This window comes from Papaver somniferum, chromosome 2 (assembly GCF_003573695.1).
Source record: "Papaver somniferum cultivar HN1 chromosome 2, ASM357369v1, whole genome shotgun sequence".
In the NCBI taxonomy this organism is placed as follows: domain Eukaryota; kingdom Viridiplantae; phylum Streptophyta; class Magnoliopsida; order Ranunculales; family Papaveraceae; genus Papaver; species Papaver somniferum.
Genome location: NC_039359.1, coordinates 55,489,327 through 55,506,220, shown reverse-complemented (window position 1 = coordinate 55,506,220; position 16,894 = coordinate 55,489,327). Strand labels below are relative to the sequence as shown.

General features: G+C 36.9%; 3 protein-coding genes across 4 annotated transcripts; 1 reads left to right on the top strand and 2 right to left on the bottom strand.

Moving 5' to 3' along the window:
• Nucleotides 1-221: 221 nt before the first annotated feature.
• LOC113351073 lies at nt 222-4,071 on the bottom strand. The gene is made up of 8 exons (XM_026595138.1): nt 2,977-4,071; nt 2,798-2,935; nt 2,409-2,502; nt 1,774-2,295; nt 1,367-1,582; nt 940-1,280; nt 539-793; nt 222-344 (listed from the first exon to the last, which is right to left on the bottom strand). Exons 1-8 carry the CDS (start codon nt 4,069-4,071, stop codon nt 222-224), a joined length of 2,784 nt encoding a protein of 927 aa, XP_026450923.1.
• Nucleotides 4,072-4,692: 621 nt separating this feature from the next.
• Nucleotides 4,693-7,734, top strand: LOC113353321 (F-box/kelch-repeat protein At3g06240-like). 2 transcript variants are annotated; one of them, XR_003361206.1, is made up of 3 exons: nt 4,693-6,019; nt 7,024-7,086; nt 7,306-7,734. XR_003361206.1 is itself a non-coding variant. In XM_026596965.1 (2 exons), the coding sequence occupies exon 1, from the start codon at nt 4,786-4,788 to the stop codon at nt 5,992-5,994; it is 1,209 nt and encodes a 402-aa protein (XP_026452750.1). In that variant the 5' UTR covers nt 4,693-4,785; the 3' UTR covers nt 5,995-6,019; nt 7,306-7,734. The 2 variants fall into 2 exon arrangements, 1 of the variants encoding a protein (XP_026452750.1); XM_026596965.1 differs by lacking the exon at nt 7,024-7,086.
• A 1,059-nt stretch (nt 7,735-8,793) lies between these two features.
• Nucleotides 8,794-10,026, bottom strand: LOC113351072 (paired amphipathic helix protein Sin3-like 3). The gene has a single exon (XM_026595137.1). The coding sequence runs from the start codon at nt 10,024-10,026 to the stop codon at nt 8,794-8,796; it is 1,233 nt and encodes a 410-aa protein (XP_026450922.1).
• Nucleotides 10,027-16,894: the final 6,868 nt, after the last annotated feature.

The following is a 16,894-nucleotide window of genomic DNA, read 5'->3' as shown; positions in this document are numbered from 1 at the left end:
TGTTGTGAATAGAGTAGCTAGAAAAAACTGATTTTATGAGTACCACCCTATCTTGAAAAGATAGCATTTTGCCTTTCATAACTGAAAGCTGCTCCTTAATCTTGTCCACAACGTTGCTGATGTGCCTATACTTCACCACCCCTGGCATTACCTTAACCCCCAAATAACGATCCGGAAAATTATTAATGCCCATGCCCAAGAAAACAGCAATGGCTTGGCGCCTACGTACTTAAAGACCCCCCACCATTGTAAATCTTGTTCTTCTCTCTACAAACTCGCTGACCAGAAGCACATTGATAAACTTCAAGAATTTTCACCAAATTTCTCACACTCTTCATAATACCCTTGCAAAAAATCATAATATCATCAGCAAAGAATAAATGAGTTGGAGCAATGCCATTACGCCTTACTATATGAGTCATTTCTTTGCTTTGAAAGAGTTTAATGATGTTTCTACTAAGAACATATTCTATCAAAACAAAAATAAGAGGTGATAGAGGATCTCCTTGACGCAAACCCCTAGTGATCTTGAAAAAACCTTCCGGCTACCATTTAGCAAAATTGAAATATGAGCAGATTTCAGAATATTGTGGATCCAGGAACACCAATCTTCTGAAAAATCATACCTTCTAAACACCTCCAAAACGAAAGACCGGCTCACTATATCAAAATCTTGAGAAATATCAAGCTTAAGACCCAAGTTACCATCTTTACGTTTTATATGCAACTCATTAACCATCTCCGACGCCAAACTGATGTTTTCATAAATATTCCTTCCTTTCATAAAAGCCACCTGCTCCTCAGAAACCAAACTACCCAAGACCTTACCAAGTCTTGTCGCCAGAATTTTTGTGAAAATCTTAGACAATTAGGTCTAAATTTTCTTAAGCTATCAGCACCTCGAACCTTTGCAAGCTAGAGAAGGAGACTAGAATTTGCCCCATTAGGAATTGATTTAGTAGTCCAGCAAAAGATAATATCCTTGAATAAATCCTGGTTAATAAGGTCCCAACAGTGTCTGTAAAAGCACCCTGAAAAACCATCCGGCCCTGGAGCACTATCCGCTCCTAAATCAAAAACCGCAGTTTTAATCTCCTCCAGTGAAGGAATGGCATCTAACATCTGGTTCTCTTCAACAGAAATAGAAGCATGATCATATTCAAACAGATGCTCATCAATTGGCAGGTCCGTGCCATTGAATTTAGCCTCATAATAGGACGCCACATGATCAAGAATTTGGTCTGGATCACTGATAGTCAAACCATCTTCAGAAACCAGCTCTGAAATAGTATTCGCACTCCTCGAATATTAATGGTACTATGGAAATAAGAAGTATTACTAGAGCCCTCCAAAAGCCATTTATTACGTGACTTTTTCTTGAGCATAATATGTTGTTGCATTCTCACATCTTGTACAACCACTAAGGCATTTTTCATAACATTCAGTTTCGCAACATCATGAGGGTGCTCATCAGAATTTCTACAAGCCACCTCAAATTTAAGTTGAGCTTGCTTAAAACGAGTATTCACATTACCAAAAACCGTTTGATTCCACAACTTCATTGAGCTTTCAAACGCTTCAACTTGAATGGAAAAATAGTATCATGGTTACCATAGACTGGAGCATTCCAAGAAGATTCAACCATTCTCAAAAAATGAGGGTGAGTAAACCACATCTTCTGAATCCTAAAAGGAGCACGCTTCGGCCTCGGAGCCAAAAAAGGAAAACCAAAAAGAGTCGAATGATCAGAAACTTCCCTAGGAAAAGCTTTACACCTCCAATTCGCAAATTTTGTTATCCAGGCTTCATTAATAATAGCACGATCCAACTTGCTTAGAATATGCCTTGTACCAGATTGCCCATTCGTCCAAGGAAGTTTACAACCCAACGAATCCGCTTCAAACAAGTTATTGTTATCCATCCAATCACTGAATTCATTTATACAAGAAGGTCTGGGTTCATGACCCCCTTTTTTTTCATCACCATGCAAAACACAGTTAAAATCTCCCATAATCAACCAAGGAACCGTCAAGTCATGCAAACTCAATTGTTGCCAAAGCCTCCTACGAAAAACTTGAATATAGCTTGCATGAACAAAAGACATAAAAACACCATCAACCTTTATTGTAATGGCCTGCCTACTAGTATTAATTACTTCAGGCTGGTCAAAAACATCCTTCCAAAGAATCCATATGTTACCAATGGATCCTACAGTGGAATTATGAATAGCCTTATTTTCAAAACCTCTTAAACCAAGACCCGCAATAACACCTTCAGAACAAGGTATTTTCGATTCTGCAATGCAAATAAAATCTGGATTTAAGTCAGAAACTAATTCTCTTAGCTTAATAGCCGCTTTTAACTTAGCGGCCCCATTTATATTCCAATAGATTGTACGCATTAAAGACCAGTTTGAGGAGTATTAGCTAGCTGAGAAGTAGAAACCAATTTCTTACTACGCTTAGAAATCCTAGTTACAACCGGAGAAACACCTTTCTTCACCTTTATGCCCAAGTCATTAGTTTCCCATTACGATTCAGAAGAGGATTTATCAACAGGCTTGTCTTTTTCAGCATTATTGTTCACAGCATCACGACAAGCTTTGCAAGTGGCCTTAGTTTTAGGCTTATCCAATGAAATTCCACCCCCATTGATTACCTTTCACTCCTGCAATAACTTGTTCAGCATTGATGGATTCTTCTGACGAACTCTCCCCAATAGCGTCTTCAATTTCATTAGCTTAAGTATTAAAACCCAGCTCATCTGAAAGCACGTTGAATTTATTGGGAGAAATAACCACTTCCCTTTCAGTTATCGCCTGTTTAACAATATGCTCCTGCGAAGCAATTCTGTTAACAGCATTCTCATTAGCATCAGTATTTGATGTTGCTGAAGCAATAAAAGGATTCATCAAAGCCTGACTACCATCTAAAACCTGCAAAGGGGTAGAAGAAGAGTTTACATCATTCTTATCACGCGCATTCTGTTAGTTCTTGCCAATTCATCAGAAGCACCTAACATAGTTACTAAGGCACTAGTTCTCTCTAACTCAGTCCCGTTCACCAAAGCTAAATTGTCCGCTGCAGCTTGCTTTGCTCTTTCTAGCTTAGCTGCTGATGCATTAAACTCAGCCTCAGAACGAGAAACTTCCTCCTCAAGCTGAGTAGTTTTCTCCACACTACCAGCATTCCCCTCATGCAAACCTTGAGAAGTTCCAGAATTCTTCTCTTTACGACTCTTTCTCTTGCTCTGTACTTCTTGCCAAGATTGAGAAGAAGTTGAGTTATCCTGTGCTGGATCATTGTTATGAACAGTTTTATTCGCTGGTTTGTTTTTGCACTCCTTCTCATGATGGCCAATAATGTTACAGTGCAAACAGAATTTCGGACTTTTTGGGATGTCCAGATACTGCCAAAAGCTTTTTCCTCCTGACTTAATTATAATCCTCTCAGGAATGTGTTTACCAAAATCAATGTCAACTAGATCTGCTGCAAAGTAACCAAAATCCAAATCTAGGGTTTTTTGATCAAGCACGATTGGATTTCCGAGCACTTTCCCCATGGATAAAATTGTTTTTTCAGTCCACAGCTCAACTGGTAACCTAGGAAAACGAACCCAAACAGTTGCATGGGATGTAGCTTGCTTCTCAGGATTGAAGCTTGGATACCAGTCTATTAAACGAAGCAGATGTTCATTGATAAACCATTTGGTTTTACGTACTTTTTCCTTATCTTCCTTGGAACTGAGCATAATAATAAAGAAACCCTTAGTCATGGGAACAAACTTAGCAGTAAATTTCCACTGAGCCTCTAGGTTTTGTTTCATCTCATTAAACTTCAAGCCTGTGTAGTCCATACGAGCAATAAAGTTGTGTTGAAATTGTTGGCATCCTTCTTCAAAGAATTTCGTTGGAATCTCCAGAGCGGGTTCACCCTCAATTAAACTAGGGTTTGGCAAAGAAGCGACATCAACGGACGTTGGTTGTATGGGTTTTCTTTGTTTAAAAGCATCAACATAAGATTTGTTACTGTCTCCAGGATTTGTGATTACCACAGTATGAGATTGATCCATCATGAATCCAAAAATCCACGTGAATCAAAAAAGTTCTCCAAAAATAGCCAGAGCAAAATTTTAGGAGAGAGAAAAAATTTAAAAAAAATCGCAAAAATAATTTCATTCTTTTTAAAAAATATATATATTAATAGTAATGGTGGATTTGGGGATTTGATAGAACTATGTTTTCCTCGGTATACTTGGTTACCCAAATTCCTGCAATTACGGAAATCACTTCCAGTAAATCCTTCATACATCCCCATAAAGTTCGTGGGAAACTCATCAAGAAATTCGTAATCCACGTCTTCTTAACCTAAATCCCACAAATACAATTTTAAGATTGTGACGGTAATACCAAACAACACATGAACTTTAAAACAAGAGAATTCTAAAAATTATAAGAATTTTAATTGAGTTACCAAACACAAAATTTTTAACCCGATGAAATTATAAATTCCTAGCGTGAATTTTGCAAACAAAACCGGCAATTGCTAATAGGGGGTGCCAAATTGCGTTGGGCAGCTCTCTCGGTCTAGTAAAATATACTGTTTGGATCAGAAAGCAATTTCATTTCCCTGCTTTACTCTCTTTGTTTCCACAGTACCCACCCGAAACACCCAATTCCATCGCTCTATTTCGTCTGATAAACCCTAACTATATTGATTCTCTTCTTATAAACCGTAACTATATTGATTCTTTCTTCAATTACTACTACTACAAGGGTGGGTTTCGATGTCGTTCTTCAAGATTCTTCCTGTGGAGATAACATTCGACATATTAAGTCGACTACCAAATCAATCACAACTTAATTGCAAGTTAGTATGCGCCACTTGGAATAATGTTCTTCGTCATCCATCATTCTCTCGGTCTCCTTCTGATTTTTCTGCTGTTGATTCTGATTACGGTAAGTTGGGTTTTCTTGCTTTGACATTTTGGAATGAATTTTTGTGGTATTTTGAATATAATGAGAATCATCATCTGTCGAGTACACCACCCATCCAGAGACTTACAAGAATTAATTTTACACCTCCGATTACGCATTCTGAATTTCTTGGGTCGATTAATGGGTTGATCTGTCTTGCTAGATACTCACAATCAGAAACAGCACCTCTTTGTATTTGTAACCCCTATACCAAACAACATGTATTGCTTCCTGAAATTAAGAGAGATTGGGGTACTGATTATGATCAGAATATCTATTGGACTAGCGGATTTGGTTACGTTTCTTCGACAAACGAATACAAAGTTGTAAGAATGATGTTGAACACTGGGTTTTATAATGTCTATGTATACACAGTAGGCAGTGGCAAGGGATGGAGAAACATTGGAAACTTCAATATAGGATCTAGCGTATATTTGTATCCACAACCTGGTGTCTTTGCCAATGGAGCTCTTGATTGGCTGGACATGGAATTGCATATGATTGTTATGTTTGATTTGGTGGAGGAAAAGTTTTCTGAACATCTTTCACCACCTCATTTGCCAGCACCACACTCTAATTCGGATAATAACAGAATAGGGGTCGTAGATGGGTTTTTGTTTTATGCTATGTATCTAGTTGTTGAAGAATCCAGATATCGTGACATTTGGCTATTAAAAAACAAGAATGACAATCATGACATGAAAGAGCCGGCGGAATTAAAATCATTGATTTGGAGTAAAGAATTCAGGATTGACGAAAGCGAGTTATTAGCCATTACGAAGAGTGGCGGTGCTTTAACTTACATTTATAATTATCTCAATATCTGCGACACAAAAGCTTCAACCTCGAAAAGGCTTGTGGTATATGAAGAAAGTTTTAGTAAAGTTTTCCCTCACAAAAACACCATGATTTCGTTGAAAGAATTAGGGGAAGAAGATACGAAGAGAGTGGAGTCAGTTGAAGAAGTTATGGAGACAGAATGCCATGATCAGACTTTCAACCAGCTGCAGGAGGGTTAGATGCTGGATACCTACATATGAATTGGTAATCTTCATTTAATTTTTGAACTAATATTCATATCGTTGTATATATTTGTATGAGTTACGTTCTGAAATCAGATAACCAGTAACCTTTATGTGAACCTAAATGTTATTGACATTTTCAATGAATTCCATAAATAGGTTCGCAAGAAAAAGCTTAGGTTGCGGCTTTTAGGATTGAACTGTTGTTGATTCCATTTATTTGTGCTTGTTTGCATTTGCTGTAGTGGTGTCTTAGAGGTGGCTCTTTTGCCCTCTTTTGCTGCGCTGAGGTGCCTCCTCTTCTTGTTCCGTCCCTTCTTCTTGTTCTGTCCTTTCCTTTACTGTTTCTTCATAGGCCTATTAACATTGCAGGATCCATTATTATTGGGGAAATTGTTCTCCACAGGCCTATTCTGCTGCCATTTTTGCTACTCAATTCTTTAGAAACTGATAAGTTGGTCACCTTTGGTGGCCCCCTCCCACTCGAAATCGTTCCCTGTTGCCTTTATGTATCAAATGTGGATCAACAGGGTCCACTCTGGTCTCGGTGTTCCCTGTGGACAAACATCTGGAATCTTAAGTTTTGCTGCTTGATATGATTTTGTTGCTTGAATTGATTCATGAGCCTTGTGCAGTAATCTGAAATCAGAAGGTAGTTAGTCGGCCTATTTGTATGTGTAATTGCAGCATTTATTTATCTGAGGCCACAATGAGTTGAAGTATGAGTTGCTTGTTAAGAGATCTTGATTTAGTAGTCCCATACTTATCCACTTTGTCCAATCCTAGAATATATGCATAATGCAGTATTCCTTTTAGTCAAATCTTCTGTTTACCAAATGGTTGTTTTATCTGACCAAATGAATACCTCCATCTCTTTATGATTTGGGGTCATGGAGTTGTGTTTTAAAGGGCAGTAAGTTGCAATAATATATGGTAAGTAATAATGTGGCTGGCAAAACTTAACTTTAGCAACTGATTCGGATGAGCGTGGCTCAAAAAAGTATAATCAAATTACTGGAATTGCAGACTTCTTAGGCTGGATGCTTGCTGTGTTGAAGATGTTGACTGGGATAATCTTCTTGAGCATAGGTAAGCAACTGAACTGAAACTGATGCACTGTGATACTTGGTTTCCTATTTGATTTCTTGAAACCATTTTTTATGTTGGACCTGTTTGTAAAATAAATAGCTATGTTTTACCTTTCAAATTGATAGTCAATACCTTGGTTGAAAAATCCAGGTCTCACATGGAAACCTAACCATTTATGAAGAACTCATCTCTTCTTGTCCTGCTTGTTGTTTGCTGCAGGTCTGGAGACATTACTCTGAAGCGTTGGAGACAGTTGGTAAATCACATTGGTAATTGTGGAATCCAATCCTTTGCAGAACAGTTAATAGTGCTTGCCAAACGCTATTGGCCTGAGCTACTTGAAGTCAGAAAAGCTCTTGACAGCATACATGTGGTTGATTGAGGTACGGATGTGGGAGCTGCAGGCTCAACAGAGAATATGACAGGAGGAAGGTCCAGCCTAAAACAAAAAGACTACTCTACAGACTGAATTGGTACTTAAAAATATTTATTTAATTTTCTTAATTCAGAGTTCTGAAGTAGTATGTACTTAGTGAGGCAATTAAATGTTACAATTGTGGTCCGACACTGAAAAACTGTCAATAAATTCATCAACACTTGTACTTCAGGCACCCTGCTCCTGTGAATAAACTGTAAGAGGGGCATTCTCCAGGCTACCCAAAATCTATCATTGAGTTGAAACTATGTTGTGTTGGTCGCTAGCGAGGCAAGGACCAAGCTCTTCGTCTCGCCTCGCCTAGGCATGCCTAAAGAGTCCAGATTTTTTTTTTTTTTATGTCTCCAATCTTTGCGCCTTAGGCGTTTATTGAGGCGCCCTCTGCAGGACTCGCGCGCCTAGGGAGCCTTTCACAACAAAGAGTTCAAATGGTTGAACTGCCTATGTGTCTACGAAAGCATTAACTATTTCATTAATCAACTTTACAGAACCATAATGTTTTAAATTCAACTCTTTTGGTCAGCTGTAAACCTTTCATGGACTGAGTGTCAGTCTGTATAACTCTCTGCATTGCATTTGCAACATTCAAACTCCATCAATTCAAAACTACTCATATGCAGTAATAAGCAGCGTACCCCCTTCTTAGTTACCAGTCACCCAAAATTCCTTTCTTCTCAGTCAAGGACACGCTTGTATCCATTTTCTTGACTGATGCTACTGCTCCTGCATCTTTCTTAAGGCTCCTGTTTCATGACTGTCAAGTTCAGGTAACTCTTTCATAAGCCTAGCTCATAGTCTAGATTATTCATCTTTTGAAGTTTTACAACCTGAGCTTGGTTCATATGGATATGCATGGAGAACTGATTCATTGATTTGTTTATATGCAGGGTTGTTATGCATCAGTACTATTCAACTCTGAACGCAGAAAACTTCATGATAAGAAACCGCGAATCAATTGGGTTGATAAAATCGGTTCTGGAGTCAGAGTGCCCAGGGCAAATCTCTTGTGCTGACATTATTGCATTAGCTGCTAAAGAGTCAGTAGCCTTCACCGGAGGACCTCAAATTCAAGTTCCTCTTGGAAGGAAAGACTCAACAAGTTCAAGTTATAAACAAGCTGATCTGGGTCTACCCTCACCACAATATGTGTAATTTAAGGACTTGGAATATAGATTGTCTGGTAAAACTACAAATTTAAAAAAGAATCTAAATTTGATTAAATTTCACAATAAAAGCTCAATACAAACAGAGATTAGATCAGATTAACAAGTCTATGTTGTTGGCTCAGCTAAAAGATCTGGACAAGCAGAAGTAGATACATCCTCGTCTTTAGAACTCGAACTTATGTCCTCCTGCTCACCACTGGAGGAGTTTCCATAATCCAGAGATTTCCTAAAGTTCTTGGCATAAACTGCCTTCATTTTCTTTATGTAAGTTACTGAAAGACGACTTGTCACCTCCTTCAGTTTTTTCTGCAATCGAGTTAAAATACCAGGCAATACAGCTTGTGCATCTTTCCCTAATGCATCCACCACATCCTGCCAAGATTCACTGCACAATCGCTTAATGCATCCAAGCTGTAGCACTTTGAAGTGATCCTCAAAATGTATACTCTGTGCATTGATCGTCTTCTCCACAATCTTCTGTAACAATCCTTCGACACACTCGACAGTACCTTTAACCAATTCAAACTGCCTATCGCGTTCGCATCTGTTATCTTCGAATCTAAACAGATTCTTTTCATAAGCATTTTTCTTGAAATGGCATGTATCACCACCTGCACAGGAACTCTCTGTAGACACCAAAGTATCATTCAACACTGCAACTCCAAGCTCCGTCCATCCGCTAGTTAAAATTCTCTCCGTCGCAAGCTGATAGCTTGGATTATCAGTTTCACAATTTAAGAGACGATCAATCATGGATTCCTCCTCCAATTTCGTCCTTTTTGATACTGGAACCTCAAAACCTGTCTCCCTTTCATCCTTCTGGGGGTCTTGAATCTCTTGATCCACGTTATCCTTCTTAGCTGTTCTTGAAATCGTGACACATCCATATTGCCGCAAACCACCAACCATATCTTTCAAATCACCTTCTGAAATTCTCTTTTTGCTATAAAGATAAAGACACTTCAAGTATTTCTTGCAGTCATCAGGATTTGTAAACTTCTCCTTCCTCATGACTTTCTCAAAGAATTTGTTGTTCAAGTCTTCTGCTTCAACCCTTTTTGTAGATTTCAAAACCCTATTCTGCTGCTCAGCACAAAAATCGTTTTCAATTGCGTGTTCTTCAGGCAAGAATATCACGTTAAATCCATGAATAAGGTTTGAATGATCTCTGAAGATTTCCTTGATCCTTGTCGTTACGAAATCCAAATTGGTGGTGTCGTAAGTTGCCGAGGACTTGTATTGTTTCATCAGTCGAAGGAATTCATTGTATTTGGGTGTTTTTTGGACAGCCTTCACGTAAGCAAAATAATCTTCTTCTCTGGGTCTCTTCATCTTCATCGATTCTTAATGAAAACTGATAATTGATCACAGAAATTGTAGTTGAGAAGAAAATAGATTTTTGTTAAAGGGGTTGCAGAATTAATGAGTGTATATTGAAAAAGTTAGGGTTTTTGGTACTTGGAGTCAAGGATGGATTTTGGAAGTTCGATGCAGAAATGGGTTTCTATATATATAGGCCTTAGATGAGTTTCTTCTGGCGCAATTGGTGATCAAATTGTGACAGAAACAGAGTGGAATGAAACTGGCCGGATTGGGTTACTTAAACAAATTGGGGTATACAAAAATTTTGGTGGACTTAGTTGAGAGTATCAGGGAGTCCAAATGGGGCAAAATTACATAAATGCCCTCATCAAATTCTTTTTTTCTTCCCAACCTGAAATCAATTCATTCTCCTTCCAATTTAATGACCATTACTTCTCATCCTCCATCATTTTCTTCTCCTTCTCAATCATTTCGTTTCAAGAAAAACTCGTCGATTAAAAATAGACCCTTGTTTCTATCAAACTCAAATGAATTCATTCTCCTTCCCAACCTAACGACTACTGCTTTATTTGTTGTTTGAATGTCAAGTAAAGCTAGAAAAATTGAAATTCATTCTTGAAAAGACGAGGGTAACCGAATACACCATAATCTTTTAGTTTAATCACAACCTATACAAGATCCACTGTGTATAAACCTCTTGAAGCAACAATCACTAGAAAAATATTTCAACATGGTGTCCACTTGAGATAGGTTTTAGCCCGAACTGGCCTAATAACGTGAATATATCAAAGTTAAGTGGAGATATCCAATACAATCGAGACAATACGACAACAAAGTGTTCACTTGATAGGTACGGTAATAACCGAAACCTTATAGGATAAATATCAAGTGCATAGTTGACGTACGAGTGTATTTACTTTAAATTATATAAACAAATGTAATTGCGGAAAAATATAGTAAATAACGCAGCAGGATTTTGTTAACGAAGAAAACCGCAAATGCAGAAAAACCCCGGGACCTAGTCCAAATTTGGATACTCTTAGAATTAAGCCGCTATACAAAATATAATACAGTCCATATTTGGATACTCTTATAATTAAGAAGCTATACAAATTATAATACCAACTCCGTATAGTTGAGACCAAACAGACTCCCAGAGCTACTTAGTTCCCTCAGTATCCTTGTGCCTTCGACTTCACGAGTCATGCACGTGAACAACAAGTACTTTGGATCGTATTCCAAACAGCGAAGGAAGAATCTGTTTGGTAACCACTCTAATCAATCTTGCTACAAGATATAGATGAGTTGTTGACAAAGGCTCTTATGTTTAATCTAATAAACTTCTTTGTATGGTTAGTTTAATCTATTCAATAACTATCGAGATAGTTAACTTTAGATTCGCACTAAATCGATATAGCTCTCAAAGAGAAATATAGAGAATGCCGATCTCACACAACTAATCAATCAGATATATCAAAGATAAATCGATTCTAGTTGGATCCCAGCCGATCAAGGTTTGTGCACTAAATCTAAAAGATACAAAAACTAATAAGAAATCTTATTCGTCTTAAAATCTTCCTTTATCTTCAAATACCTGCACAACACTACTGGAATCTCTTGTAATCAATCACGCACAGAACGTAGTCTGTTAATAATAGATTATCAGAAGATGTCTTTAGATATACAAATTAACAGTTCTAAAGGTCACGTCATTACTTCGATCTTGTTTGAGTGAATCTTTATCAGAAAAGAATATTCTCAAGAATAAACAAAATAGGTGCAATCAAAGTTTCAACAACCGTTAGTCAGTCAAATCAAACCGAAAACTAATAATAATGCAATTATCTAGTTTCCCACCAACGATGGTCGTAGAGCTTCTTGATCCTAAAGAAGTATTTAAACGAACGGTCGTAAGAGAAAATACATCAGGAAAGAACCATATTAATTAAATGCATAACCCAGCTCTTGTTTTTTAAGAAGGAAAGGAAACCACACTTACTAAGTTGAAAAAATATAAGATTTAGATGTGAAACCCGAGATCTGATTACCCCTTCATATAACTATGAGACATTGAGAGATGGTTACATTGTGAAACAATTTAAAAATATTTTGTAAAAGGGTCGTATATTTTAAGGTTAATTAGGATCTGGGTCGTAAAAGATGCGGTTGATGTGTTAGGGATGTGCTAGGGTCGTGGACTAATCGAGACCGTCAGAAATTTGTTAGTTGACTTCTGCTTTCACTTGAAAACCTTGACCGCTGGTTGATTACGTGCCGACTGTTTATTTACCGAGAGAAACGAGTAATTAACTTTTTCGTTCCTTTCCATTCTTCTTCGCTTATGTATCTCTCCATCTAAACACTCCAAAAGAAAAATGAAAGTGGTTTATCTCGTGATACTTAACTGAATTCTAAGTCTCTGCATACTTAGTCTCTCCTGATTAAACAAATTTTGTGATTTTATTACTTAGATGTGATGTTGAAGATTAGGAAATTGTATTAGAACTGTTTGTCAGCTCATCCAGTTAATACCCAAATCATCTACCCTTAATCAAGAAGAAATAGAACCACGTCAAACCCATGTTGATATTTCATTGATTTTGTGCTTTAAACCGGAATTCTCAGTCTTTGCAATATTCTTTTGTACCTAAATTTTATGTTTTATTAATTTGTGAACTACGTTCTTGATCATTAATTTCAAGACTTATATGATCCTCGGTCGTATTCCTGGTTTCCCAATCCGTCTACATCATCTACGATTTTGCATCATTCATACTTCGTCTCTAGCTTCTAAACCATCGGCTGCAGTTGAGGTCACTAGTTCATTATTGAATTTGGATTTCAATTTTGTATGTTTGTATAAAGTAGTGAACTGTGGAGAGCTATTGATTCTGTGGAAATGGAAGATATTACGGGATTGATGAAATAAGATGTGTTTAAGAATGCATCCAAAATGTTTGACGTAATGTTGCTATAGAAATTTAAAATTTAATTGGGTTGGAATATAATGTAATTCTAATATTTTAAAAGGACATTTTGGTAATAAATTAGACGGTCAAAATTAGTCCACGACCCTATCACAACAACTACATGTTCTACGACCCATACCCTAATTAGGTCCTAAACATGCGATCCTTTTACAAAATAACTCAACAATTTATGAAAAATATCGAAAGAGATTTACAGTGGAGGATGGGATGTTAGCAATGGAGGCGTGAAATGAGAAACAAGCTTTAGGGTTATTAATCAGTATGATTTTATATGAGATGTAACGAAAAACGATGATGATGGTTTTTAAGGCCTCCGATCTTCCCATATCTCAAAGAATATCCAATGAGTTGATTTTTTTTTCTTATGAACTACAATGAAACACATCACACATTTTTTCTTATGAACTACAAACAAACACTTCGACACATTGGCACTACACCAAATTTAAGGATTAGAAACGATAACTGACAGTTGCAAAACGGGGTCGTAACAGTTTACCTTTGTTACGAAAGTCGATGTTGCAGTTTTTCGCAATGGCTTCATTGTCGTTACAAATTTTTGGTCGCAACAGTTCAAAATTGTTGCGACCAGGTGATGTCGCAACAGTTTAAAACTGTTGCAACCCTTAAAATGTATGATACGTAGCAACAGTTTGAAACAGTTACGAAATTTTTACCCAGTTTTTTTTTTAAAGAACGAACAATGTTATCCGATCCGGCTACGGTAGTTCCGGTATAAAATTAGCAACAGTAATCGATCGTTGCGAAATATTTGTAACACCAAGAAAATAGTTCCAGGTCAATTTTGACCTGGTCAAAACTAGGGTACCTGTAACAGTACCTACTTTCTAAAACAGAGTTCAGCTGCAAGCTTTTCAGCAAAACATTCACAACATACAAGAATTCTCTGCAACACACCATTGTTACCCATTTCTACACCATAAATTTGTGTACCAAAACATACAAGTATAAATTTGCACACTAAACTCACAATTCTTCGACAAGCAAGCATATCATGTGCAGTTTATAAAGAATGAGAAAGGATATGTAACTAACTAAACATAGTCATTTCCTAAGTTGTTTTATTCTCATTTCCTGAGATATACTTGAAGGTTTTGTCTAAGACATACAAAACGGAAAAAATGCAATAGTGATTGGAGAGCACTTACTACAGAGAAGTATTAACAATGCTCTTCTCATACTCTACATCCTCAAATTTATGTAGAGGACCTAACTCAGAATTTGTGATACCCAAGAGAACCTGCACAAAAAATATCCATTCATGAGATACTATCCATGACACATCCAGCATTAAGAAGAAAAACAAATTCAAACTCCACTGAAGTAGAAAAGAATGACAATTCAACTAACTGCCGAAGGAGAAAACCAAGTTGAGAAATTTTTTAACAGATGCGAAACATTAATTGCAGGTCACACCGCTATTTAAATAAAGACTATTCAAGGCAAATAGAAAACTCGGATATGATAAGGAAAGAAACCCAGATTTTTCAGTTTAAACATAGAGTTGTGTTTAACGACTCTTAAAAAGGAATTCAGAAGCGTAAAAAGGAGTTATACCTGCATAGGTTGATGCCGATCCTACTGCAGTTCACTTCTCACTCAGCAAAAATGAACACTAAGCATAAAACCTATCAAGTAGACAAAACTGAAGGTCAGACTCCATAAACAAGATATACTTGAAGGTTTTTTGTTTAAGACATAAGAAACTGAAAAAATGAAATAATGGTTAGAGAGAACTTACTAGCAGACAAAAAAATTAACACTACGCTTCTCATATTCTACATCCTCAACTATATCCTGAAATCCTATCTCAGAATCTGTGATACCCAAGAGAACCTGCACAAAAAATATCAATTCATGAGATACAGTCCATAACACATCCAGCATTACTAAGAAAAAAAACAATTCAAACTCCACTAAAGTAGAAAAGAATGACAATTATTTTATTACTGGCAAAGGAGAACACCAAACTGAGAACATGTTTAACAGATTCGAAACTTCAACTGGAGTTCACATCTCTATTTACATAAAGTAGTGTTTAATGACTCCTTTCAAAAGCGTAAAGAAGAATTATACCTGCACGGGCTGATGTCGATCCCAGTGAAGTTCACTCCTCACTCAGACAAAATGAACATTAAGCATAATATATCGCAAGTAGATATAAACTGAAGGTCAGATTCCATAAACGCAAACTTAATTATATATGTGCAAGTATCTTAATTCTACTCTGTATTAGTATGAAAGCTTTGAAATATGAGAATATCTTAAAATCTTAAAGATACAACCTTCCTAAGTTGGGTGCAAGCTAATTCAGGAGTCAGCACTAGTATAGGTAAATGTTTAATCTAGTAAAGTATTTTACTTTGTCATCCATAACAAAATCAAAAAGTAGCAAGGCCTATGGCATTTTCTTAAAATGTTCAATCAACATCAAGAAATCATGTTAATTCGAGTTAACATCATTCACTCAAAAATACTTTATAAAACATATGGAAATTCTTAAGTAAATTTTCCACCTGCTATTTCTAGTACGTTTCATAGAAATGAAACCAATTTTATTAAAAAAAAAATCACTTGGATAGCAGCAAGTCAGAGATTAAAACAAAACAAACTCATGAATATTCGGTACAGTAACTGCATATAACATCAAAACTAAAGGCTATGAAACTAATTTCTTCTTTTAATTACCTTTGCCAGTCATCAATTCCAACATATTTAGAAAGTACCCATCTGCGAGCATGTTCAAACTGCACTTGATTTAAAGTGATGTCCTTGGCATTGCTTAAAGGCATCTCATCAGGAAACTCACCAGCATCATCCAGAAATTCCTGTCGAGTATGTTTATGAGTACCATCACCATCATCTGATATGTCCTCCATAGAGTATAAGCTAGCTTCTCGCAGCACATAGACACTTGCAATGCACCCGTCAATGTACCTTCTATTGCGTACCAATCCTTTGAAACCTTTCATTAACCTGCAAAACTAAGTCACAAAAGTTAACTAGTTCAGTAACGCCAATTTCTCAAATTATAAATCAAAAGACAAAGTAAGTTGCGTCAATTACCTCTCAAAGGGGTACATCCACCTAAATCTGACCGGACCGCAGATTAAAGCTTCATCCGCTAGATGCATCATCTACTGAATACTAATAACGACACAATAAGGAGGAAAATGCTTTTTCAGTGCACACATTTCTTCCACCATACTTGCTTTGGCTTTTAGAAGATATTCTCTGTTAATGACCTTCGCGCATAAAACTTTGAAAAATATGCTTATCCGGTGAAGTGTAACTCACAGATCTTTTGGCAGTGAAGTCGCGACATGAACGAGCAACGGAAACAGATGTTGCATTAGAACATGGTAATCATGAGACTTCATATTCCTTATCTATGGAGGGTTGTTGCTGACATTGTTGCGAAGATTGGAAGAGAAATTGGACGGGACCTGTAAGTTCTTCAAAATGGTACAAAAAAACAACTTTCGCTTTTTTCGTCATCGCAAAACTTCCATCTGACATTGATGGTTTACCAGTCACTTCATCTGTGTGCAGCCATAACTTGTTTTTAATCCCCATAGCTTCCAAATCTTTACGCGCATTCGCACCATCTTTGGACTTACTATTACCCATCACAGTATTTATAATATGCTCCGTGATATTCTTCTCCGTGTGCATAATATCTGTGCAATGCCGGACAGAATTCGAACCCCAATTTGGAAAATTATATAAGATGGACCTTCGTGAAAACAGATTGTTTTCAGCTGCCTTTTCTTCTTCATCAGCACCATGTTCATTGTCCCGTTCAGATCCTCTTTTACGTTTCCTTGCTAGTTGTTTTCCTTTCCCTTGTTTGCATTTAATATTACGTACCA

Bases quoted from the DNA above. Each gene is read 5' to 3' on its own strand.
- LOC113351073 (XM_026595138.1), bottom strand. From the start codon at position 4,071: ATGGATCAATCTCATACTGTGGTAATCACAAATCCTGGAGACAGTAAC. The intron at 2,936-2,976 runs GTGATAAGAATG...ACCCCTTTGCAG, and splicing joins CAAGAACTAACAGAATGCGC to GTTTTAGATGGTAGTCAGGC. The intron at 2,296-2,408 runs GTCTTTAATGCG...TTTGCATTGCAG, and splicing joins AGCTAATACTCCTCAAACTG to AATCGAAAATACCTTGTTCT.
- LOC113353321 (XM_026596965.1), top strand. From the start codon at position 4,786: ATGTCGTTCTTCAAGATTCTTCCTGTGGAGATAACATTCGACATATTA.
- LOC113351072 (XM_026595137.1), bottom strand. From the start codon at position 10,026: ATGAAGATGAAGAGACCCAGAGAAGAAGATTATTTTGCTTACGTGAAG.